This window comes from Macaca fascicularis, chromosome X (genome assembly GCF_037993035.2).
Source record: "Macaca fascicularis isolate 582-1 chromosome X, T2T-MFA8v1.1".
Taxonomy (NCBI): domain Eukaryota; kingdom Metazoa; phylum Chordata; class Mammalia; order Primates; family Cercopithecidae; genus Macaca; species Macaca fascicularis.
The window spans coordinates 117,933,097-117,959,231 of NC_088395.1; the positions used below are offsets into that span (position 1 = coordinate 117,933,097).

The following is a 26,135-nucleotide window of genomic DNA, read 5'->3' on the forward strand; positions in this document are numbered from 1 at the left end:
AGCATCACCAGAAGGGTATAGGATATGCGACAGGGAAGTTCAGATAGTTCTGGGTGGGAACTCTAGGAGTCTAGAACATGGCAGGGGCACTGTCAAGGAACAATAGCCCATTTTAGCCTCTCCTATCAAGCCCCCTTTTTTCCCTACGAAATGAGACTAAGCCAGCCTTACTAATACAGCCTTAGAGTATTGTAGAGTACTTGTATTTTAGAGTATTGTTGAGTAGAGTACTGTTCCACAACATCTGTATAGGAGAAGCTCCTGTGTTCCATTAGTTCACACCTACAGTTCTTAAAAATTATAAAAACCTTTAGAGGGCTTGACTATATGAACCACTGCTCATATTTAGTTTAAATTAAGAAAACTGCCTTATCTTTTCTTTTCAACAAATAGTGCTAGAAAAATCAGATATCTATGTGCCCCTCCCTCAAAAGAACCTTGACTCTTAACCTGTACACAAAATTTAACACAAAATGAATCAGAGATTTAAATCTAAGAGCTAAAAATATAAAACTTCTAGAAGAACACATGGGAGAAAATTTTTGAGACGTTGGGTTAGGTAAAGATTTCTTAGATATGACACCAAGGTATAATGCATAAAAGAAAAATTAATAAGTCAGACTTCATCAAAATGAAAACTTTTTTCTCTTGAAAAACTAAAAAAACCATTAAGAAAATGAAGACATGCTACAGACTGGCAGAAAATACTTACAAATCACATATGTGACAAAGGACTTGTATCCAGAATACATAGAGAACTCTTACAACTCATTAATAAGAAGCCTAATAATTCAATTAAAGAATGGGCAAATGATCTGAATAGACATTTTTCCAAAGAAGATATACAATTGTCCAATAAGCATGTGAAAATATGTGTGACATCATTAGTCACTAGGGAAATGCAAACAAATCAAGAAAAACCACAATTAGATACCACTTCAAACCCACTAGGATGGATCTAATAAAAAAAAATGATAACAAGTGTTGGTGAGGATGTGAAGAAACTGGAACTCTCATACATTGCAAATAGGGATGGAAAATCGTGCAGCCACTTTGGAAAACCATTTGACAGTTTCTTAAAATTTTAAACACACTATACAGCCCAGCAATACAATTTTGAGATATTTACCCTAGATAAATGAAGACATATATCTATATAAAAATCTGTACATGAATGTTCATAGTAGCATTATCACAATAGCCAAAAGATAGAAACAACCCAAATGTCCATTAATAGACAGATGAGTAAATACAGTGTGGTAAGTTCATACAATAGAATGTTATTCACCCATAAAAGAAATGAAGTACCAATATATGCTACAATATGGATGAACCCTGAAAACATTATGCTAAGTCAAGCAAGCCAGGCACAAAAGGCCACATGATTCCATTATTATTAAATGTCATGAATAGGACAATCCTTAGAGCAAAAAGTAGATAAGTGATTGTTTAGGGATGGGGAAGTGGAATCAGAGAACTAGAGGGCAATGTCTAAAGGGCACAGCGTTTCTTTTAGGGATAATGAAAATATTCTAAAATTGATTGTGGTGATGGATGCAGACCTCTGTGAATATACTAAAAGCTGTTGAATTTTATACTTAAAATGAGTGAGGTATGTAATATGGGGATTATATTTCAATAAAGCTGTTTTTAAAAACTGTTTTTGGAGACAATGCTTTTTCTCCCACTTTGAGGGAATGACAATAATGAAACAGATGAAAATAAAGAACTAAGAACAAAATGACTGTTGCTTCAACAGTTTTAAATGGAACAGCCTGCATCCCTGGATAGATCAATCCCCACTTGATGAATCTCTTCAGTCTACTCAAGAAATAGCAATGCATTTAGCGCCAGTGCTAACCACCCCCATTAGCAATAATCCTTCCCCAGCACTGAAAATAGCACCACTGCGATAGAAATAGCTTAATAATGGCACCATCAAACACTTGCCAAAATTTTAGCAGGCTGGCTTTTGTCTTGCTTTGTTTTGTGAGTCCTCTGCCCTTTGCTCCTTATGCCATCCACAATGTGAAGAAAAGGGGGTCAAATGAAAATTACAAGTTTGAAAATATTCTTTGGTGATGTCATTGCAGGCAGCAAGAAAGATCTGAATATAAGAATTATGCAAATACCATTTAGAGCCATCCTGGAAAGCAATGTATCCACCAAGGTAATTACTACATCACATTGACAATCTTTAGGAGCACAGAGAGGTGGAGTACATTCAGAAGAGTGAAAACATATCTAGACAGAACCAACTCTATGAGATGAATACTCTGTTACTGTGGAACTAGAAGGACTCTTCCAGGTCATATACTAAGCCTCCTTAAAAAATTAAGGCCCCAAAAGAGATGTGATTGGCTCCACATTACATAGCTAGGGAAGAACAGAGTGAAGACTAAAACTCAGGCCTCTGAATCCCAGCCTAGGGCTCTTTCCACTTGCTGAATGCTAGACAGTGACAGACTAGTCAGTACAAGAGACTGGAATTCTATGCCAAAGCTTTTGATTGAATTGGCCAAGTCACACCTCTATCACTGCTCAGAGCCAGGAGCATCTCAACAATAATAAAACTCTAAGAGGATAAATTACTGAAGAAATAACTGATCACCAGGCTACACTTAGTCCTTTCTTTCCAGAAGGGCAGTATATTCAATGTTTGGCCACTCTTTTAAAGTGTGAAATCTACCACCATGTATGAGATGGTAGTTTGCAAACTGTCTCCCTTCACAGAGCCCAGCCTGGCTTTCCACCTTTGTTCTATTACACTTCATGCTCAAGCCAATCCTCCCAAAGCCTTTCTCTAGGAACCTCTGAAAGGTTGGGGAAGGAGAATTTTGGTAATAAAAACATCAACTTTCCAGCCTTGATCTTCTTAAGTGAAGGCCGATGATAAATGACCTCCCTCTTGGTGCATAATTTATGCCCACGTGGCCTTTTCTAATGAGCCCAATGTTGACTGACAGGGTCATAACATTAGGAGAAGAGAGAGAGGTTGACTCTGAGAGAGCTGGAGGCCAGGGAGTATAAATAAGATCAGATATTACTGGGGAAAGCAGAGATAACAGGGGAGAGAAAAACTGGCTATGTAGGCAAACGAAAAACACGCCTACCTTGGTAAGTGCATTCAACGTTTCCAAGGTTAAATCCAATCTGTCTTCCTGTGTTTCCTGCAATTGCCTTTGTGCTTACAGCACCCAGTTCTTTTGTGTGGCAACGTGGAAAGGGCAAGTCTTTCCTAGAATACTAACCAGCAATTGAAACATCCTTCATGCTCTCATCTGTGTATTATGCATCAACCATTTCCTTAAAACCCCTGTACTAGTTTCCAAGGCTATGGATAATCTTGGAATTGGCTTAAACTTCTCCTCTGTTATTCTGAGACCTGTAATCCCAGGTCCAAGTAGTCGGTGCTATAAAGGTACAGACAAAAACATAAAATAAATCCATCCAATTGAAAATTGGCCTAACAAAGCTAGAACGAGCACTAAAGGCCATACTTATGCCTTAGGCATGTATATTGAAGCAATAGTGAATCTTTTCTTGCACAGATTCTGGGTGTGGACAAAACTGAATCTAGAGATGTCAATCAGTGTAGCATGAAAATGGACGATGTGAAGACCAGCTGCACCCCTGTGTATTAGGCCAAAAAGCTGAAAGTCTATTATTAAAGCTCTGCAATTAATTTTCAGGCCAGAACATGTATCTATTAAACTACTACTATCATGTGAACCAGAAATTTGGGTCCTAGTTTTTATATATCCATGACTTTTATGCATGAAAATCAATGTGTACTTTAGTTATGGAAATTAGTAATTGGATAATTTTGTCAACACTCTACAACCACTCCAGCTGCCAAGGAATCAAAAGAACACTTTTCACCTGCAAGTGAACTCATATGCATCATCATCCAATCCTCTATCATGTCCTCTTTGACCTCTTAGAAATCTATTTTAATCCCTGGGAGTAGCCAGAGCCCTACCAACTACTTCTTATACAATTAATAACTTCTTATTGAGGTGAGGAATCAATTGGGGTGTCTTCCTACTAGTAGTGGTTGGCTTTCCTGTCTACACAGACCACAAATATCTCAGAGGCAAGAGGTCAGTAAACCAATCTTCCATAACATCAAATATAAGCTAAAAAGATCAAGGGTTCTAAAAGACACATCCAAACAAAATAAAAACAGAAAGGAGCCATGTCTGCAGATTGCTTGTCAATCAGTGTAAGCCAATCAGTCAAATGGTACACACAACTACAGAAGCAACAATAAATTTGCAATAACCAACTGGGCTCTTTTAGCTGATATTATTTATATGAAGAGGGAAAACCACTTGGTTTGGTCGATTTGGAATCCAGTTATAGTAAACACTGAAATCAAGCGACGGCTTGATTTCACGAACAAATCACTCCATAACAAATAGCCTTAACCATACTTTGTTCTTTTCAACTAAGTGCCTTGTGTCATGTGTAGCCAAAAACAGGCATTGGAGTCTCATCCAAGCAAGTCAAGCTATTGCAATACATGTGACTTCGGTCTCCACGAAAAGGATTATATTCGCAAGCGTATGAATACCCACTAATAATCAAAGTAATTGACAGGTGTTAACATTAGAGCTGTCATCACCAGACCTGGGAAATGAGCTGAGCTCCAAAATTTTGAATTTGGCAACAACTTTCACTATACCCAGCATCTATTTTGTAATTAGTAGGTTTGTCCATGTACCCCCAAATTTTATTTAATGTCCTTTCTGTAACAAAACAACAATGTTTAATTTGTGGTTACCCTGTGCCTACCAATCTTACCATTAAAGTTATGGTAGTTAGTTCTTAATCATCAGTGTTTTATGTAAACAACATTTTCTTTTTTTTTTTTTTTTTTTTTTTTTTTTTTTTAGGTGGAGTCTCGCTCTGTCGCCCAGGCTGGAGTGCAGTGGCACCATCTCTGCTCACTGCCAGCTCCACCTCCCGGGTTCACGCCATTCTCCTGCCTCAGCCTCCCAAGTAGCTGGGACTACAGGCGCCTGCCACCACGCCCGGCTAATTTTTTGTATTTTTAGTAGATACGGGGCTTCACTGTGTTAGCCAGGATGGTCTCGATCTCCTGACCTCGTGATCCGCCTGCCTCGGCCTCCCAAAGTGCTGGGATTGTAGGCATGAGCCACCGCATCCGGCCTATGTAAACAACATTTTCTAGTGCACGCTGTGTGTGTGTGTGTGTGTGTGTGTGTGTGTGTGTGTATACATACATATACATATATGTATGTGTGGGTTTGTGTGTGTGTATGTTTCATTAAAAATGTTTGTGGTTAAGTAGGATTGGGATGGATTTCCTTGCTGTAGAACTTCTCAGAGCATTCAATGTGCCAGTGAGTACTGTGAATCTCTAAGAATGGCACACAATTTGCAGCATTTTACAACCTTATTTGCCCACAGAATTCTTTTTGGAGAGCTTTTTGAGGTGAGGACATGGAGACATTTCTCCTTAGACTGTATTTAGGGAAATGCTTTAAATGCCTGCCCTCAGTGACTTCCAAGTAAACCACCAGTTAGAAATCACCTGGGTGGAATATGCACTCCTTTGGAAGCCCCTTATCTCTTCTGAAAGACCTAAGGATAATGTCCGGGGAATTGAAAGAAGAAGGGTCCTCAAAACATCTACCTGGGCCATGAGAGAATCTGTTTATGTCAGTTCATTCAATCAACAAACATTTATAGAGCATCCATAATATACCAGGAGCTGAGCATTAATGTAAAAAAAAGGTTAGGATTGCTTTTACCCTCCTTAGTAGAGACAGAAATTTTCAAAAATAAAGTGACATTTGAACCAGGTCTTATAAGATGACCTCCAGGGGTCAGGGTGGGCAGAGGAAGACGTTTTAAAGAAAGGGAACGTATATACAGAGGTACAGATGCCTGAAAGGGCATTGTTCAGATCCACTGGGCATCACTCTATTTCTCTATATAAATGTCATATCATATACTGGCATTTTGTAATGTGTTCCCCAAAGAAAGGGAACTGATGCTTAAAGGAGTTTGAGACAGTTTGCCACTCTGCATGACCTGCTGAAGGACAAAACCCTGTGCATCACTGGACTGGAGCTTGCTTCCCTAGAAGATGGAGGTGTCCCTTTATGTGTTATTTGGAACAAAAGCAGAATGCCAAAGCATGGTGTATATTCACAAATATTGGAAATTTATAATAAGAATGATAGAGATAAAGTAGGGAGAAGAGGCTAGGCGTGGTGGCTCATGTCTATAATCCTAGCACTTTGGAAGGCCAAAGTGGGCAGATTGCCTTAGCTTGGGAGTTCGAGATCAGCCTGGGCAACACAGTGAAACCCCGTTTCTACTAAAATACAAAAAATTAGTCGGGTGTTGCAGCATGTATCTGTAGTCCCAGCTACTTGGGAGGCTGAGGCAGGAGAATTGCTTGAACCCGGGAGGCAGAGGTTGCAGTGAGCCGAATTCACACCACTGCACTCCAGCCTGGGTGACAGAGTGAGACTCTGTCTCCAAAAGTAAATAAATAAATAAATAAATAAATAAATAAATAAAGTGGGAGTAAGAGAGCTAACATTTATTAACATACAAAAATTGCCAAAAATCTCATTTAATGATGAATTGTATGCATATATTGCATATATATATATATAATATATATATATATATATATGTGTGTCAATTTACAAAGTGCTTTCATATCCATTATTTGATTCGATCCTCATAAAAGCCCTGTGAGCATGGTCAGGGCAGGTGTGATCAGTCCTTTTGTACAGAGGAGGAGTGTGAGGTTCAGGACAGTTAAGTGGTTAAGTGACAATATCAAGACTAGAGTCCAAATCTTCTTAATCCCAGTCTTATGTTTTTGATTTGCATATTCCTATATTACTTCACAAGGCTGAAGGCACAAGGAATTAGATTTATGCCTAATATAAAGAAACTCTAAAAATCACAGCTGTTGAACAGTGAAATCGGCTGCCTTATAGTCTTATAGAGTGATTGTAGAGGATATCTATGCCTTAGGTGGAATATTAAATGTCATGGCTTCTAAAGTCATTCTCAACTCTGTGATCCAATGATTCCAAACTTTACATGTCCTATTTCTCTGAGATGAGATTTTGGCAATCAGGCCTATACTTAGACAGCTCCTGTTTATTACATACATACATGGTGCTTAGAAGTTAGACACTCTTAGAGAAATGCTTGGGAATTGGAGATTTTCCCAACATCACAGACAAACCCATTGCTTTGGTACAACAAACACAAGTCAGGTATAACCAATGCATCCAGGTAGCTCTCAGATCACAAAATGATGGGAAACAAAGGCCACATATTTCTCAAAATTGCAAAGTACACAGTACATGGGTGGGTTTTCCCTGAAACTTAAAATCTTGGAGCACACATTATTATCAGAAATTATAGGAGGAGGCACAGGTCTGCATTTGAACACTCATCAGTAACTTTGATATATAGTGAATCCACCTTTTTAGAATCTATATAGTTGTTTAAACACCAAAGGCATTTTAAGAGGTAGAATATATGGACTGATACTAATCCACACTTGTCTTTTCTGATGGGAGACCAGGATTCTCTTTAGAGCCAACAGAACCAGCCACTGTTCCAATTCCCTTGGAATATTTTTGTTGTATATTTACAGCTCCCTATGCTCAAGAGAATGGTGCATCTGTCTGATGGAGACGCCTGGCTGCATTCTTTCCCAGATATTAATATAGGTGGTACTTTAGTAGTATAACCAATGACATGAAGAACCTGATTTGGAGGGGGAACAGATGGCAGCATCTTTCTTGGGCTAATTTTAGGATCCTGAAATAGTCCCTTTCTCACACAAACCATCAGTGGAACCAAATTAAGACAGCTATGTCATATGGAAAAGAGAAAGAGAATAAGTATGGTTTAGTGTGAGGCAAAGACAACGAGCCAGAGGCTTCAGTACTTTCCCCGTATCTGACTTCTTTCAGAGCATATGAAAGTCACTTCAACTTCCGTTTATCAAAATTGTTGCTGAGCACCAATGTGAGGGTATCTAAAAAGTAATGAATGGGCAAATATCATTTCAGTCACGTGTATTGAACAATGAAGAATGCATCATATAATAGCTAAATTCATATCCATAAGAATTCATAGAACCTAGATTCTAACACATCTTTCATAGCAGATAAAGAAGGTGAGGCTAAGTGACCATTCTGCAAGGTAAATCAGAAGCAGATTGAATTTCAGAGCCTCAGATTCCTGATTCATTGTTTTGCCTGCTGAAAATACATTTTCTCCAAATCAAACACATAATATCAGGTTGTGATGATGAGATGTGGAGGAAGAGTCCATCTACAAGAAATGATATTTTAGGTATAACATGATCATGTAAGAATTTAGAAAAAAATGAGAAAAGTACTTTGAAAAAGTACCTACCTGTTTTCCATCCAGAGTGTAGAGTTTTTTGACAACCCCGGTCTCCAGTTTGATGGCTTCCGTGATATCAGTGAGAACTTGCTCAAAAGAGTGGGCTGTCTTCTTGTTCAGAAGCACACGCACAGCTTTCCGAGGCTTCACCCCACTGCGGATGATGGTAACCAGCTTGGGGCGCACAAAGTCCTTGTTCTCCCTGGCCTGCGCACTGTTGCTGCTAGCCAAGGACTGGGGGGCTTTCATATTGGCAGATGTTTTTACGTTGACAGACCAGTTGGGATTGACATTCTTGGTGTACTCCACCTTTTTAAAGAAGTTGTCTGAGGAACAGACATAGCTTTCCCCTAAGGCAAGAAATAAGTGATTAGGTGATTAGTTTAATAGCAGATATATGGATTATTCTAACTAAACAAATACACACTGACACTGGATTGGAACTTTTCAATAAATGGTGATATTAACCAAACTTACGTGCAATTCCTAATTGGGCTAAAAACTTGGCTCATCCAAATTCAAGAGTAATTCTCAAAACATCCTTCAATATAATGGCACACCTAGTTGAAGAACTCTGTAAAGCTAAGGGTTCTAAGGACAAAGAGCATGTCTAAATTTAATATAACAAGTGGAGTTCCAAGTTTGATATGGTTTTTTTGGAATTTAAACATTTATGTTAGTTTCTAGGATGTTTAGCTTTCAGGGGCATTGCTGGAGCATTTTTAACATCTCTATTTCTTAAAATCCCTGTCCTATTTTTGGACTCAAAGTCCCATCCCTTTGTTATATTATGAACCAAGGAAAACTTTCAAATTTAAAACATTTTTATGCCAAGTTAAAATGAACCAAGTAACCTTGTATATCAGGCATACATACATACTTGATAAGAAACCAGATCGTCCTTTGCACAGAGTATATGGCCAAGTATGGAATATTGAAATGTGAAATGTGTGTGCATATGTTGAATGTTTATATGTGTGTATAAGTGTGTCCTCTACCCCTTACACTACACTAGGTAGGGAAACTGTCTAAATAACAACCTGTACATATAAACACCCTAGCTCTTCCTTGAAAAATACTCTCCTGTTTCTACCACTCACCCTTCATCTTTCCATCCTCTCAAAGGATACACATAAGATCTGTGTATTCAGGGTCATCTTCACCAGTGCTCACCCTTGGCTGCCACAAGTAATGAGGTAAAGAAGTGAGAATACATTATACAGCCTGATTTATGGATTGGAAGGATCTAGTGTAATTTTCACATTTACCTTGGGCTACAGGAAATGACTAATATAGCCAAAGAAATGCAGGGATCAGAGGCAAGAGGAAGGGATTGGACACCTGGGACTATGAGCTAAAGAAAATAGGAAGAGAGATAGGCTCATCCTGGGAGAGAGAATATTGGAAAAGGTTGAATTCATTGAGTAAAACACATTAGCCTCAAGGTATCTAGAAGTTCATTGAGAGGTTGAGCTGCAGAAACAGTGTGATTTAATCAGGCTTAAGTTTTCGGTAATAACCCTAAATAAATAAATAAACCCTAGCCAGTGCACAGAAAGCATTAAACACAATTATAGTCTGATGGCTCTCCTTTGGTCTCAGCAGGAGAACTGCATTCAGAAACACCAGGCGGATAATTCACTCCCTTTGCAAATATTTATTGCTTTGCCATAGCACCAAATCCTTTAAGACATGTTAATGAATAAATTTCTCAGTAATGCTAAGAGAAGTTTCAGTCAAAATCTCTCGGGTACCTTTGAGGACATTTGTGTGTGTGTGTGTGTGTGTGTGTGTGTGTGTGTGTGTGTGTGTGTGTGGAGGGGGAGGGTAAGTGGCATCCAACATAAGCAAAGTGGCTTCCAAAGCTGTCCTCAGTCCCAGAGTTCTATCTTGACAAGGGGACAAAGGGATGATTTTAAGTGAGGATAGGCACCCTTACTCACTTGGTGCATACATGGACACCCAGGATGAGATGGTCAATACCCCAGCCAAGAGAAGCTCTGATTTCTCTGACTCCCTTGCTGGTTAATTCAACCGAACCCAAGTGATTACAGGCTGGGGTCTTTAATTTTTGACTTAAAAGGATGAAGGAAGGGGCCTTTTTAGTGTCTCCATATATTCACAGCCAATAACTCCCATAACCCTAGAAACGGTCTCTTGACTTAGCAGTTCACCAGATTCATTGCCACGTTGCAGGAGGTCACTGCCTTTGAGTCAGATGTTTTCCATAACTTGTCATGTACTTTAAAACTGTCAGACAACTGGTGGTGTGGAAATGTGAAGCTATATATTTATGATTTCACTCATCCAGTCTCCTCTGGAGAGTCAGCTGTGTAGCCCTATTAGGACTTTGGACTTTTTTGCTCCCATCTCTTAAACCTCTTAAGCCTCTGAAGTATGAGTATGATTAACCATCTCCAGATGAAAATGAACATGATGACTGACAGTTAAAGTATCATATAGCACCCAAGAACTTTCCAGAGGGCCCAGCCCTCAGCCAAATCTATGTTGAGCACCTTCCAGTGGTACATTTTAGTCACTCCACTCTCTCGTTGGGCTGAATATGGAGTAATGGAAAAAGCGCAGCTGATGTGATGTCAGTCAGAATGGGGTCCCCAACACTTCCTAGTTGTGCACTCTAACCTCCCTTCCCTTCAGTTTCTTCTTTCCAAAGCAAGGGTGATAATAAGAACACCTGCCTTGTGGGGTTGTTGTGGGGCATAAATCAGATGATGGATAAAAAGTGCTCAACCCATGGCCAGGCACGGCAGCACATGCCTGTCATCCTGGCACTTTGGGAGGCTGAGGCAGGTGGATCGCTTGAGATCAGAAGTTCAAGACCAGCCTTGGCAACATGGTGAAACCCCATTTCTACTAAAAACACAAAAATTAGCTAGGCATGGTGGCACATGCCTGTAATCCCAGATACTGTGGAGGCTGAGGCAGGAGAATCGCTTGAACCAGGGAGGCAGAGGTTGCAGTGAGCCAAGATCACACCACTGCACTCTACCCTGGGTGACAGAGACAGTGAGACTCCGTCTCAAAATAAAATAAAATAAAATAAAATAAAATAAAATAAAATAAAAATAAAAGGCTGATCCCAGAATCTGGAGCATAGTAAGCACTTGATAAATTTCTATTATTACTAAGCCCCTAATCTTATGGAATAGAGGAGAGAACAAGAAGGAAAGAGCAAAGAGGAAAAAGAGGAAGAAATTCCTGAGAGAAAGAGACTAAAAAGAGGAATAGAAGCTGAAGAGAAAAAACAAGAGAAGGTATCAAGGGCAACCATTTAGGAACTGAACTGCGATTACAATACGACATGAGCACTGCTGGGGACCTGTGATTCAAAGATAAGATTTCCTGCTGGTCAGGAGGAGGCTTCCAGTTGTGGCAAATGCCAAATATAGGAGATTTATGCTAACACCCAGCAAAGCCGCTGCTGCCACAGCAGAGGCCCACTGAGGGCAGGATATTTATCATCGTCAAGAGTGACGACTCAGGAGTCACACAGACCTGGATTCAAATCTCAACTAGGCACTTAAAAGCTGTGTGACCTTAGGGAAATCACTTAATCTGTCTGAGTCTCAGCTTTGCCATCTCTAAAGCAAAGATAATGCACTAGGTGACACCTGAGTCCCTTCTAGGTCCAAGAGTCCATAAGAAGGAATCTTCTTCTCTTTTCCATCTCAAACAGGCTTGAGAAAACAAAGCTGTTAGGATAATTAAATGTTAAGAAAATAGCTGCCCACCTCCAAGGACTCTCCACTTCTATGCTAGAAAGACATCAAATGCGCTTCTTTACTAGACTAAGACTTCCTTGTTCTGATTTTGCCAGCATTTTCAATGTCTGCTGCCAGCACTCAGTGCCTCCTGCACATCCTGCTGCCTGGCACTTGGAGCTGGATGAGGTGTGTCGCACCTTTACACAGCTGGGTTCCCATCCTGCCACAGCTTCCAAGGGCTATTTCCTACCAGTTGGGGGCCTAGAGGGAAAGCTGGCTTCAGAGCCAAGCAGGGTGCAAATTGGCTGGAACTAAAAACCTGCTTTAGGGTGAGGGGGTAAGGAGTGAAATCATGGAAGCACAGCTGAAAGGGCAAAAATGAAACAAGCTGTGGGCTCGAGATGATCTAATGTCTACCTCCCTTCTCTTCAAGAAGGCTCCATTTTCAAAAGCATTATATATATATTTGTATCTTCTCAGCACAAAAGCACTTCTGCCTGGGTTTTCTCCTCTTCTCCAGGATTTCCTGACTCAAGAAGGAATATATTAAATGACACTTTACTGTATTATATTAAAATATTAAATGACATTTGATTATATTATCATATCTATTAGCAATGCATCCCTCCCAGGTATCTTAAAATTCTTGTGTTTGACAATGTACTTGCTTTAGTAGTTAGAGATTAAATTAGTGAGAAGGTGGATTCATCTCATTGAAACATATGAGCTATGGTAAAATAACTGGATCATAGCCAGTGTGACTACACAGCTCAGATTTTCTAAGACTGTTCCAATTGTAAATATTCTGTCCCGTGGTCTGTGTAATAACTCTTGAACTTGTCTCAATTTGAGTTCAGAAAAACTGGCTAGTCATAAATGATACCCCCAAAGTTGATCTGGATACTTACATACAAGAAAATGGGAAAAGAATTGGACCAGCCATAAAGGGAAAGAGAAAGATTCTTTAAAAAAAAAAAAAAAAAGACATGACAAAAGGAAAATCCACCAGTGGATTTTATTCATTGACCTCCTTGGGATACAGCTAATGAGGACCACATCCTACATGACTTCACTAAGACCCTCGGTGTACCCAAGGACTGTGGGAAAACTGACATCAATAACCTTTGATCCAAAATGCTGCCCTTGATACTTTCTGTATCTAGCAGAAAACTGCAGACTAGAGACACTAGACAAAGGAGTGCCATAGGCCAGAGTGATTATTAACCAATCATTTTAAACTTTCATGTATTTTTAGGCTAAAGATGTAATAATGTGGCCATTTGAAAACACAGTGAGTTCTATGCTCTATTATTCCTTTAAGATGTAAAAAGAAAAAAATAAAAACAGATTTCTGCATGTCTCAAAACTCCTACCACTTTAGTGAGGTGAATGGAACCATCAAGATCACCCAGTCTAATACTTCCCAAGTCTAAGTGCTCATAAAAATCATGTGAGGAGATTTGTAAAAACACAAACACTGGGTCCCTACCCCTGGGGATTCTGATTCAATAGATCTTGGGTGTGGCCCAGGAATGTAATATTTTTCTAAAGCTCTGAAAGATTTTGAAAGGCAGCCAGGTTTAGGAACCACTGATCATTACAACCCCTTACTAACATCATTGTCATAATCATTATTATTATTATTTCCATTATTAGTGTCTTTACATCATTAATAATAATAGTACCCGTAGCTATAATTTTACCTTGTCAATGTGTTTCCATATCTATTATTTAAGTTTAACTTTACAACCACCCTGATGGATAGAGAAGGCAGGTGTTACTAGTCCCATTTTACAGTTAAAAATATTACTCACAAGAGATACACAAATGTGGTGGTCTACATATACAATGAAATATTATTCTTCAACAAAAAGGAATGAAGTGCCAATACATGGACAACACAGATAAAATTTGAAAACATTATTCTAAGTGAAAGAAGCACAAAAGACCACATAGTATTTGATTCAATTTATATGAAGTGCCCAGAATAGGCAAAAGTGTGGAGACAGAAAGTAGATTAATCATTGTCTAGAGCTGGAGAGATTGAAGAAAATATTCAGTGACAACTAATTGGAATAGGGTTTCTTTTTGAGGAAATGAAAATGGTCCAAAATTATGTTATGATGATGGTTGCACCACTTGATAAATCTTCTAAAAATCATTGTACGCTTGAATGGGTAAATTTTATGTTATGCAAATTATACCTTAATACAGTTCTTTGTTTTTTTAAAGAGTTATTTTAAAAATAATTAACATGAGTCACATTAATGATAAGGACAAGTCTATGATCATGTAGCTAAACCAGCTATAAACTAGGATAATTCAAACAATAATAACTACCTTTTATTAAGCACTACTGTGTGCCAGGCAGAGTAATATGCACTTTATATCCACTGTCTTGTTTAATCCTCAAAGCCATTGTTCCCACTTTACAGATGACAAACTGAGGCTTAGGGAATCTAGATGGTTTCCTCAAGGTCTTACAGGCTAGCACTGACAGATCCTGGATTTGAACCAAATCGGAGTCCAAAGACTTCTTTTTTTCATTATAATCTGCTGTTTCTAAGACTAGAACTCAATATCCTGATACTTCACGCCGGGAAGTCTAACTGAAAGCAATGTGTATGACTTTTTGATCTTTCGTTCAACCTCTTGTGAAGGGGAACAAAGTCAAAGGACTTCTGTCCTCCATTCCCAGATGGGCAGTTCTAAAATATAAAATAGGAGAGAAAAAGACACATTGTCTTCATCCTCCTCATCCCAGTGCCCTTTCCCATTTGGCTCTGTGTCAGTGGGAAAATTGATCACATTTCTTAACACTATCCCAGAGATAGCCCTGAATTTTCTTGACTGAATAGGCAGTACTCAGGACTAGAAGGGTATTGAGGTCCACTGTGCCTTGTAGTTGTAGATGACATGTGAACAAATGCAACTGAGCCCTATTCACACTTCACATAGTCCGGGAATTCACCAAGAAGTACCACTGCACCCGGGAGTGACAGATAAGAGGAGTTCAATCTAATATGACTCAAAGGGAATCAAGGCAATAGAAAGCTGCAGTCTTTTCAAAATTACATTTATTGCCTACCTATGTTGAACAGAGACTATCACCAGCCCTCTCGTAATACACCAATACACACACACACACACACACACACATATCTTGGGAGAAAAATCAATAGTAAAAAATGGATTTGGGGGAAAATTTTGTGCATATCACCTCTCTTATATCAGACACAGGAATATTCTAATACTTGGTCTGAATACAATGTCACTTGGTTCAGTACTCTTTCCTAATGTCTATTGTGGTCTTTAGAATATCACAGTCCATGGACATGAGGACATATTGGGTGATACAGGGTGCTTTGTCTGTGAAAGTTTTTATGGAGAAATCCCTGAAATTTGACTGAGATGTGGATTTTACAGTGACAAAAGACAGACACCCTAACGATTACTCTGTTGGACAGCTCCCTCGACCTAGCTTCAAACCCTTCGAGGTTGCCGAGGTTGCCGTGACTCTCCTTTATTTTAAGACAAGCACTAGGATGGTCAATCCTTTGATGGTCAGGAAGGGCCTAGGATTAACCTCTGCCTGTCCGTTGAGCACACGATGAAATAATCTAAGCTTCCTGCACATTGCTTTTCAAGGTCATCTACGTAGAAAAATCTCAGCCGGGCACCGTGGCTCACGCCTGTAATCTCAGCACTTTGGGAGGCCAAGGCGAATGGATCCTGAGGTCAGGAGTTCGAGGCCAGCCTGACCAACATGGAGAAACCCCATCTCTACTAAAAATACAAAATTAGCCAGGCATGGTGGCACATGCCTGTAATCTCAGCTTCTCGGGAGGCTGAGGCAGGAGAATCGCTTGAACCCGGGAGGCAGAGGTTGTGGTGAACCGAGATCATGCCATTGCACTCTAACCTGGGCAACAAGAGCGAAACTCTGTCAAAGAAAGAAAGGAAGAAAGAAAGAAAGAGAGAAAGAAACTCGAATTTGAACCTGAGACTGAGATGCAGCAACCATATGGATGCTGTCTCTTATAAGTAACTAGTCCCAATCACTTTGCCTGACTACTTGGGCAACAGCAGCTATTTGAGAGAAGTAGGATCTTGTACAAAGGAAACCCTCATTCTCCTTTGTCTGGGAACATAAGAAACTTAGAAGCAGTGAAGCAGAGGCAGGTTTTTCCCACATCAAATCCTTTAAGGTGCTATTTCTCCTTCCTTGATAGTTATTTCATAATTTGGTTACTCTAGAGATCTGCCTGCTTTAAACTCACCTTTGCTCAGGGAAAGAAAGGAGTGAGGAGAGTGGGCTGGATAATGGGGAAGGGGCTTGAGGAAGAACACATTAATTATCACCACTCCTTCAGGCTGTTCTTTAAAGCACTGTATTAGGTCAAATTGATCACATGTGTTACATCCACCAATTTAAAAATAGGGAAGCATCCTCAGTATAATTGATTTGATAATATAGAACGTTAAAAAATGTGACCCAAGATCTATTTTCTAAATGACCATGAAGAAGACTCTATGGCTGGGTAAGTTCCGGTAAGAGGTGGGATTTTCCCTATTTTGAGGTGGGTACACAGGTTGTTGGGATTTTTGGCAATCTACGTAGAAAATTTAGTTGCCATACAAAAATCTAGAGAAGTTATAAGGGGATTTAGGTATAGTAAGTCAATTCCTATTCTATTAGGAATGGTCTTTATTAAAATACCAGACATACCTACAGCTTTCTTTGGTATTTCTCCCAATGACCTCAGCCTTAGGGACACACCCTAAAGTAGGCTTTTTAGAAGCAACAGCTGAGCAGCAACCACTTACCTAAAAGAATAATTCTCTGTGAATATGTCCAGGAAATTCTGCTCTTAAGGTGCTTATTTCCAATGAGTTGCAATTCACAAATAATTTCTCAGCAGTTCAAAGAAAATTTGGGCATAATATTTTCTCTGTTAACCCAACCAAATGTCCTTCCTTGTTATAACTGTAATGATTTCATGTTCTGCCTCAATAGTGCTACTCAGAGTTAATTATGAACAAAATCTAGAGTAAATGCTACAATTAAGATTTTCCTTTTTATACCCTGGCAGATAAGCACAATGCATGATCACCACCACTCACACTTCAACCTCAGCAGAGACTGAAGGGTGATTACTAATGGCTCTGTTGATGTCTATAGCATTAGAAATTTGAGCATCAATCAACCCGGTGTTTTGAAAAATACATTGCCTAATTTTTTTCAAAGCAACCCAAGAATGTAACCATAATCAATGATGCCACCTCCCACCAAGGGCCACCACCCACTATTGAAATTACCTTCCTCCAGTTCATCCATGCTTCCGATCTTCCTGGATCCATCAATGGTGTAAATGTAACGCACTCCCTGAGGCAGGTTGATGTTGTCAGACAGAGATCGTGTCAGGTCAGCCAGCAAGGCGTCAAAGCTGCGAAAACGGTCAGAGGACACAGCGTACACAATCCCCTTGAAGTAGCGGTCCCCATTGCGGTAGAAACGTACCTTCTTGGCTTTCTTCTCATTACTCAGTGCCTGCAAGGTTCTGGTTCGGTAGAAGCTACAGTGGGCGCTGTGAGTGGGGCTAGGCAACCCATTCATCCGGGAGCCTCGCATGTTCCTGGATGTCTTATCTCTTTCGTCAAAGTGTCCAAAATCAAGTTCCATATTTTGGTGGAACCTCAGAGACCTGAGCGTTGGAGAAAGGGATGGGGGTGAAGAGAGGGAAAAACAAAAAGGGACCAGGAGAGGGAAAAAAGAAGGGATTTCAAATATTAGCCAGATCCAGATCTGCAATCTGCTGCTTGTGAAAAGAACTGGTTGAAAAAAGCCTGTGACCCATCTGCTGCTTGCCCCTGACCTGCAGGAATATTGATCTTAATAGAGAAGAAGGAGGGGCTGGGCGGGGGTGCTGGTGGTTGTGGGGGTTGGGAGCAAGAGATAGAGAGGGAGGCACTCTTGGCACTGTTCCAGACAGAGGAGAGGGGGAGATTTTGAAATAGCTGAAAATCCTGAGACTTACTGACAGTGGCTCCTATCAAATTGTAACTTCGGGCTAAATACATTAAAACTGGCATCTGTTTCCTCACACATGCCCACATGACTAACAGTTGTAAATGAATCCATAGCCTGACAAAATTCCCCTTGAAGAGAACAGAAGGAGCTAGCCAAGGTTAGCATCTCCAGCTTAGGAAGCAGTCTTTGCATTTCAGTACAATGACTATGAAGGGGGAGTGTTTTCATTTTATTCCAAGCCCTCTTTCCTACTCTAATGTGTGCATCCCATCCCCCCAGAATAAACTAAGATTCTCCTTTAAAGGGACAGCCTCCAGGGAACAGCCAGTCTTTGTGCTATTCATCAAACCCTTTCCCCACCAAGCTGGTGCAGCTATCCGACATTCATAAGAAATAAGCTAGGGGGAAAAAAGGATTAGAAAAATAAGTTATTTAACAAGTTATTAGCTCTGTCTTCCCCCGGTATCATTTGTTCACAAAATCCTTTTTTATTTTTTTTCCCCAGTTGCTCCACCCCCTCCCCACCGATGCAGCAACACCTCTTAATGGAATAATTTAATTGTTGAAAGATTCACAAATGAGTCTCCGAACAGCATATGGGACCTTTAGAAGGAAGCACACCTTTCATTGTTCTGGGTCTCTACCCTAATTGAAGTGACATTTTACCCTCACAGAAGGCAATTCACCCCAAACTTGTATGTTGCCCAGGTGCATTAGCTGAGGAAAAGATGGTCATTTGTCAGGTTTTGCTTTTCTCTCTTCTGTTGAACCCCCTCCCCCACCAAGAACCCCAAACAATCAAAACATGAAACCCAATACAACTGAAGCCCCAAATGCTAGCAAATGTAGTGACATCCTAAGAGCCAAACTATTAACATGCATCTCACAGATGGAGATAAAAGGACTCACAAAGCAAGCAGGGCTCAGCTGCTACACACTGCCACATCAATATATTTGCAAGGGACCAGGAGGACAGGAAATAAGAAAGACTGATGCCCAATGGGTTTGCCAGGCTGAATTCCCCCTTTTTTCCAATGTCACCATGACCTATGCTGAGCTCAGCATTGTCTCTGTCAGACAACCTGCAGTGGTAAGAGACCCCACCTCCTCAAGGCAAGTAGCAAACATTTCCCCAGGCGTGCCAGTAAGGCTTTGCTTTGCTTTAGGATCAGAGGTAGTATTATTCTAAATTAACATCACAATGAAAACAAAGGAACGTCAAACTCACTTTTCCAAAGGAAAATCCCAGGTAGAAGCTTAGGGAAAAAATCGGATAGAATAAGGCAAAAAAGGAGAAGAGGAGACAGAGAGACAGAGAGAGCAGGCTTTGCCTTGTGCTTTTCCCGTTTGACATCTGTTACATTCTGCTTGAAAATCACTTAAAAGCCCCACTCACCGGTTTTCTGCTGGTTGGGTGGAGATGCTGAGAGAAAGAAAACCAATCTCTCTATGCCTTTGTTGTCTGAGCTCCAAGCAAGAAATTCCTGCCAGGGTGGATAGATGCCTTCTAGGTCCTAGTGCCTTGTCTAGCTTCTCCCATGTAACTCAGGCTTGGTGAATCCCCCCAACCTCCTATGATTAATTACATGCTTTTAAAAAAATTCACAGGCTGCATTAACAGCTAAAAAGGTTTCATTTATAACCAACAGGAAATTGCAGGGTAGCAAAAAGATTGCGCAGACAAAATCAGAATGCTCTAATGAGCAATGTGCTAGCCCTTTCTTTTAGAAAACTGGCAATTTCACTTGGCCAAAACCTTGGCCTAATCTGCCTGGGGGCCAGACTCAGACAGCCAATCCAGGCTTAGAAATTGTAGCTCTCTTCTTTTTACCCTCTTGAGTGGAAAAAAATAAATAAATAAAATCTGCAGATTCTTTAAGGCAGTTTAGCTCAAGTGTCCAACAACTGCTTTTTTGGTCTTTTTTTTTTTTTTTTAAATGAAGTCAACAAAGTAGACTAAGAGGAAGTAGGATAGGAACAAAACAAGGGAAAATAATTCTAGAATATTGTGGAAGATAGAAGTAAAAACGACACCCCAAACCTTTTAGCCTATTGTAAGAATTTGGTTAATGAAAGGTTAATGTGGCATTTACCTTTGACAGTTTGGAAGTTCAAACCCAACCCAAAGACCTTTCTATGTGAAGTAAATCTGATGGCTACAAAATAAATATTAACAGATTTCTCCTCAAACTGCTTATTAGTCACTAACTGATTGCTTTATATAAAATACGTTACAAAAATCTCAAGGAAGCATCCAAATTGAACTAATTAGATCAGGCCGAACTATAAAACAAAAGAGAAAGGTGAGAGGTTGAATGGGGTAGGGAGATGCTACTATCTTCACAATTGAGGCTACATGCATCAATATGTAGCAGCCTTGAACTATCATGGTTCTATTTTTGCTTGGTTTCCAGGAAACTCAGAGCTAATACCATGCTCAGTAATTATTTTATATCTGATTCCTAGTAAAATTAACACTTCCTTTTATATAGTGCTGTTGATCTTTTGTATTTAAGCACTTTCTTTGCATGTGTTTTATTGTAAGCTGCAGTCAAGTAGGATAAAAAATATGATTGTCTTTCTTCTGTGAAAGATGTTGACTCAGCAAAGCCTGGAGCTGTCTGTTAGTTGAGTGGACAGCCACAAATGTGCAACCTACCTAGTTAAGTCCCCCCAACAACTTGCTGCTGATTTCTTGGTTACCATACAAGTACCTCAGGGGAATGCATGTCTCTGCCCTGTTTTCCTCCATGTGTCGTTACCTTACCTTACCTTGTGGCAACGTCATGAAAAATCAGCATTATTCAGGCTAGAGGCAAAGAAAAATCAAGGAATAAGGACAGGAAAATATGGAAATTCCAACAAGGTTAATGTCTTAAAAATTCTTTCCTGCACATCATAAGCATTCAGTAAATATGTAGCAATTAATTTTGCATCAGAACTCAAAATCATTTTATTTCTAGTGAAGATACAACAATGGATGGGATAATAAAACTTAAACACGAACCATTTGAAATGTATTTTAGAGGAAATTTCCTCATAATACAGGCTTTGCAATGCTACTGTGGAAGCTGAAAAATGTCTTTATGAGACAGCCTTGGATAAATGACTTTGTTTGCTTTATATATACCAGAGAGCAGAGGGAGAGGCAGGATCAATATTACCTTGTTTGAGATATGTGGGCATTAAGAGGTGTTCCTTAAAAACAGGAAAAAAAATTCTGTGGGCAAAAATGTTTGAAAAGTGATGTGCTAAACAAAGATAGTTTTGCTTATCATAAAACTTTGTCAGGGCCCTTAATATAAACTATAAAATGTGTCTCAAAAAGAAAACAACTTGGTATACAGGGCTTCCACTTATTTTTTAAAGCTCAGAACATTTTGGTTGCCCCAGAACATGCACTAATGTTCTGCAGGGATAAAAAAAAACTTTTGCAAAAATTGGACTAGATCATCTCACGAAGATATTTCTTCTCAAAGAACTCTCAGCTACTTACCAAGACCTTCTTTCTCACTTCTTCAGAGGAAACAGGCCATTGGCAAAAGAGAAGGTCTCAGATGTGAGTCCAGGGGAAAAGTACATCTTTAAATATGGAAGTCAACTTTGAAAGTCAAGGGAAAGTCACGGTTGAGGGCTCAATGGAGCGAAATGATTTAAGAAAAAGAATAGCAACTCCATGTTGGAAATGTAGCAATAAGACCTTTTGGTTACTTACCATGTGCCCTGTACCACAGGCAAGACACTGAAGGAAACATCCATCACTGCCCCTGAGGAGCTTGATGACTCATTGAGGAAAAGAGATAGCACAAGACTAAGCATCTTGCAAAAATCATGAAGAAAGGCTTAGATCTTTCTTGATATCCTGCAGTCTGGGTTAATCAAACTCAGCTTAAAGAGCAGGGTCGAGAAATCTCTCTTCCATCTCTCTCTCTCTCTCTCTCTCTCTCTCTCTCTCTCTCTCTCTCTCTTTCTCACACACACACACACACACACACACACACACACAAATACCAAAAAATTATTAGTTTATGTTACCAATCAGAAGCACAAAGAGTAGGATACAGTGTGGGACAGAGTAAGCAAACAGGAAGTGAGGTTGGAACATATTACAAGATTGTTTATGCATAGGGCCTTTATTGAGAAGATCATAAAACTATCAAAGAACATAACAGAAGCTGTTAATAAATGTAAAGTCAGACCAGGCTCATGGATAACAAGATGCAATGATGTAAGATAACAGTCCTCCCCAAAGTAATCTATACATATGAAGAAATTACAATAAAAGCCCTAACAAGAATTTTTGTGAAACTCAAAAAATTACTTCAAAATTTTTGTGGAAGAATATAAAACTCTAAGATTAGCCAAGATCATTGTAGAAAAGAGAAATCAGAAGCCAATATCTGCCCCACAAAAAATTTGTTATAAAGCTATAGTAATGAAGATAGTGTGGTGTTGGCCTATAGGACAGAAAAAGATTAATTAAAACAGATATCAGCATAAACAGGAACTTGCTATATCATAAGGTAATGCTGAAAGTATGGACTCTAGAGCCAGGCTGCCTAGGTTCAAATTCTGATTCTACTAATTATTAGCTAGGGACCTTGGGTGAGGTACTTAACCCTCTGTGCTTCACTTCACCCATCTGTCACACGAAGGTGATGATAATTACAGTAGCATTCTCAGTTGTTACGAGGATTAAATGAGCAAATATATGTATAGTGCTTAGAACAGACTCTGGCATATAGTATGTATAAGTATTAACTTTTATTATCCCCCGAATATTCATATGCCAACTACCTCACTTCTTTCAAGTCTTCACCCAAAGGTTGACTTCTCAACAAGGCCTACCTAGACTACCTGATTTAAAGTTACAACCTTCCCTCTCAACCTAACAGTTCAAAAATTTTTACTCTCTTTATTTTTCCATAACATTTATCATCTCCAACATACTATATAATATACTTATTAATTACATATTTCCTCAAGGTATAATATAAGCTTCAACAGGGTAGAAATATTCTAACAGCTTTAATGGTATATGTAATTCACATTACCAATAGGACTACTTTTGTCTATATTTTTAATATTGCATTTTAAGTGCCTAGAACAATATCTAACACACAATAGGTTTGGGTATTTGTTGAACTGTATAAAGTAAGGAACTCATAGAGTATTCAATAGATAGCATTAAGTCAATTAACTTTCATATTAAAAAAAACAAATTAGATACTCCCCTCACACTATACATAAAAATAATCTCCAGATGTTTTAAAGACCTGAATAAATAACAAAACTTTAAAATTATTAGAATGAAGCAAAAAAGGTTTCCTTTAAATCCTTATGGTAGAAAAGAATTTAAGACACAGAAAGCAGAGATCTTATATGAAAATATTGATAAATTGATTTCATAAAAATTTACAGCTTCTAAAGGCAAAAGACAGCATTTAAACATTAAAAAATAAATAATAGACTGAGAAAGATATTTGAAACTTAGATATCTGACAGAAAGTTAGTGTCCTGATATCTATATATGACACATAGATGTTGATATAGTTTGGATTTTTGTCTCTGTCCAGTCTCATGTTGAATTGTAATACCCAATGCTGGACCTGGTGGGAGGTATTTGGATCATGGGGTTGGATCCCCCATGCCTTCTGCTGTCTTCCTGATAGTAAGTTCTCTAGAGATTTGATCATTTAAAAGTGTGTGGCACCTCCCCTCCAGCACACTCATGCATGCATGTTCTCTCTCGCACGCTCGCTCTCTTATTCTCTCGCTCTCTTGTTCTCTCGCTCTTGCCCCGGCTTTTGCCATGTGAAGTGCCTGCTCCCACTTTGCCTTTTGCCATGACGATAAGCTTCCTGAGGCCTCCCCAGAAGCTAACGTTGGAGCTATGCTTCCTGTACAGCCTACAAAACCATGAGCTAATTAAACCTCTTTTCTTTATAAATTATCCAGTCTTGGGAATTTCTTTATAGAAATGCAAGAATGGCTGGAATACAGCTATATATAAAAATATATATGTAAAATTGTAGGTATCACATATATATGTGTGTGTGTGTGTGTGTGTGTGTGTGTGTGTGTGTGTATAGCACTATGAGCAGTAGTCCAAACAATTTCATATGAAGTCATCCTAGCTATCGTCCTCCTATCAGTCCTATTGATAAGTGGTTCACTGAACTCAGATCATGTAGGACTTTAATTGTTGAACAAACAAACCCTTAATAGCAGCTATACCATTAGGATGCCCTGATCCAACATAGAGGATATGTTTACCTCACCAAATAAACACAGCTCTTAGAACCTCATGTACAGTTACCAATCGGACATTTTCTCTATCCCAATAACCATAAAACAGAAAACAAGTAGCTTTCATCTGTTTACCCTTAGTATATATCCTAAGTATACCCTCTGACATCAGTACATGCTTATTGTCTTATTTCAGCAGTTCACCAGCTTTCTGGATCTCTAGCTTAATCTAGGCACCTTGATCATCATACCATCCCAATGGACATAATACTGATCGAACCTGTAAGGTTCATGTTATCCAACAGATCCAGTGGTGCTCAAAAATATCTATAGCAGCTCAGGTTGTTATATAGAGATGGTGGCAAGTCCTAATAGGAGAATAATTTGTGTAACCTCCTCCCCATCCCTCAAAGGTTTTGAAGAAAAGCCTCTTATATTGTAAAGTAGCTCTTGATTTTCTTGTGTGCTCTAGGCAAGAATTTAATGCCTGACCATGGGAAACAGAATGACCCTGGAACCCAAGCTTCCCATCGTATATGGGTTTTATTTGATCTGCCAGCACATAAAGTTGAACATGCACAGCAGCATTTCCTTTTCAAATAGAACTGATATATAAAATCAGGACTTCGCATGTCCTAAAATTTTTTAAGAAAGTAGACGTTTTATCTGTAGATGTCCTTGCCTAGCTACATCAGAGCTTGGTTAATATGGCTGATGAATAAAACGTCCATGATGATAAGGGTGGAAGATACATATAGCTAAACAACATGAGGTTCCTCTTATCAAAAAACTAGTCTGGCTCCAGCCCTGCTGAGTGCCCAGTCTGCCTCTAGCAGAGACCACTGCTGAACTGCTAATTTGGAACCATAACCCAGTATAACCATATGCCTACCTGGTAACAGTATAATTACAACTGTCATTTGGGAGGCAGATGTTTGCCCTCAATGGAATAGACAACTATTTTTTATACATGCTCACATTGGCTATCCACAAGGCTTCTGCCATACCACCATCCGTGGATTTACTGACTATCTTATTCATCATCACAGTATCTTTGCAACATTCGTTCTAATTAAATAATTCATTTGTCAGCCAAAAAAGAGAGACAGTAGCCTCATATTCATGGGTTTCACAGGTCTTACCATGGATGCCATCTCTCAGAAGCAGCTAGCCTTATTGAATGGTGCATTACCTAACACTGAATCAGTTTATGGCCTTAACTGGGAGGCTACACCTTGTGAAGTTGAAGTACTGTTCTATGGATATAGTTGTGCTCTGAACTAGCTACCTATATTTCTCTTACAGCCAGGCTATCAAAGAATGGAAATAGAGATGGTATCAATCATTATTATACCTAATGACCCACTCACAAAAAGTTGCTTCACTCCCTGCAACTTTGGACTTGGTGTGGTTTTGGTTTTTAATTCCAAAGGGAATGGTATTTCCATCACTTGAAAGTTAGAGCAATCCAATACCGGCAAACTATCAAAGGCTCAGTTTTTCTTGAAATAAAAATTGGGATGATGCTACAGGGTAAATAAACAAACAGACAAAAAACCCAAACAGACAAGCAAAATAAAAACAAAAATCCCTAGCAAATATGGAGTATGTATTGGAGAAAGAAAGTTAAAATGCCACAACAACCATATGAACAAATTAACTCAAAATGAGTCAAAGGCCTAAATGTAAGAACTAAAAACTAAAACTCT

The 26,135-nt window shown here is 39.2% G+C and overlaps 1 protein-coding gene across 11 annotated transcripts in view; it reads right to left on the reverse strand.

Moving 5' to 3' along the window:
- Nucleotides 1-19,628, reverse strand: part of DCX (doublecortin) — a 125,102-nt gene extending 105,474 nt beyond the window's left edge. For 7 of the 11 annotated variants that reach the window (XR_012429969.1, XM_045384476.3, XM_005594381.5 and 4 more), the window contains exons 1-3: nucleotides 19,574-19,628; nucleotides 17,466-17,851; nucleotides 8,431-8,771 (exon numbers count right to left, since the gene is read on the reverse strand). Coding sequence is in view for 10 of the 11 variants with exons in the window: in XM_045384476.3 (XP_045240411.1) it covers nucleotides 8,431-8,771; nucleotides 17,466-17,829 (705 nt within the window). In the remaining variant the exon portion in view is untranslated. Of the gene's footprint in view, nucleotides 1-8,430; nucleotides 8,772-17,465; nucleotides 17,852-19,405 lie in introns of all 11 variants that reach the window. The other 4 variants (XM_045384477.3, XM_015444194.4, XM_045384473.3 and 1 more) reach the window with 1 other exon arrangement.
- Nucleotides 19,629-26,135: the final 6,507 nt, after the last annotated feature.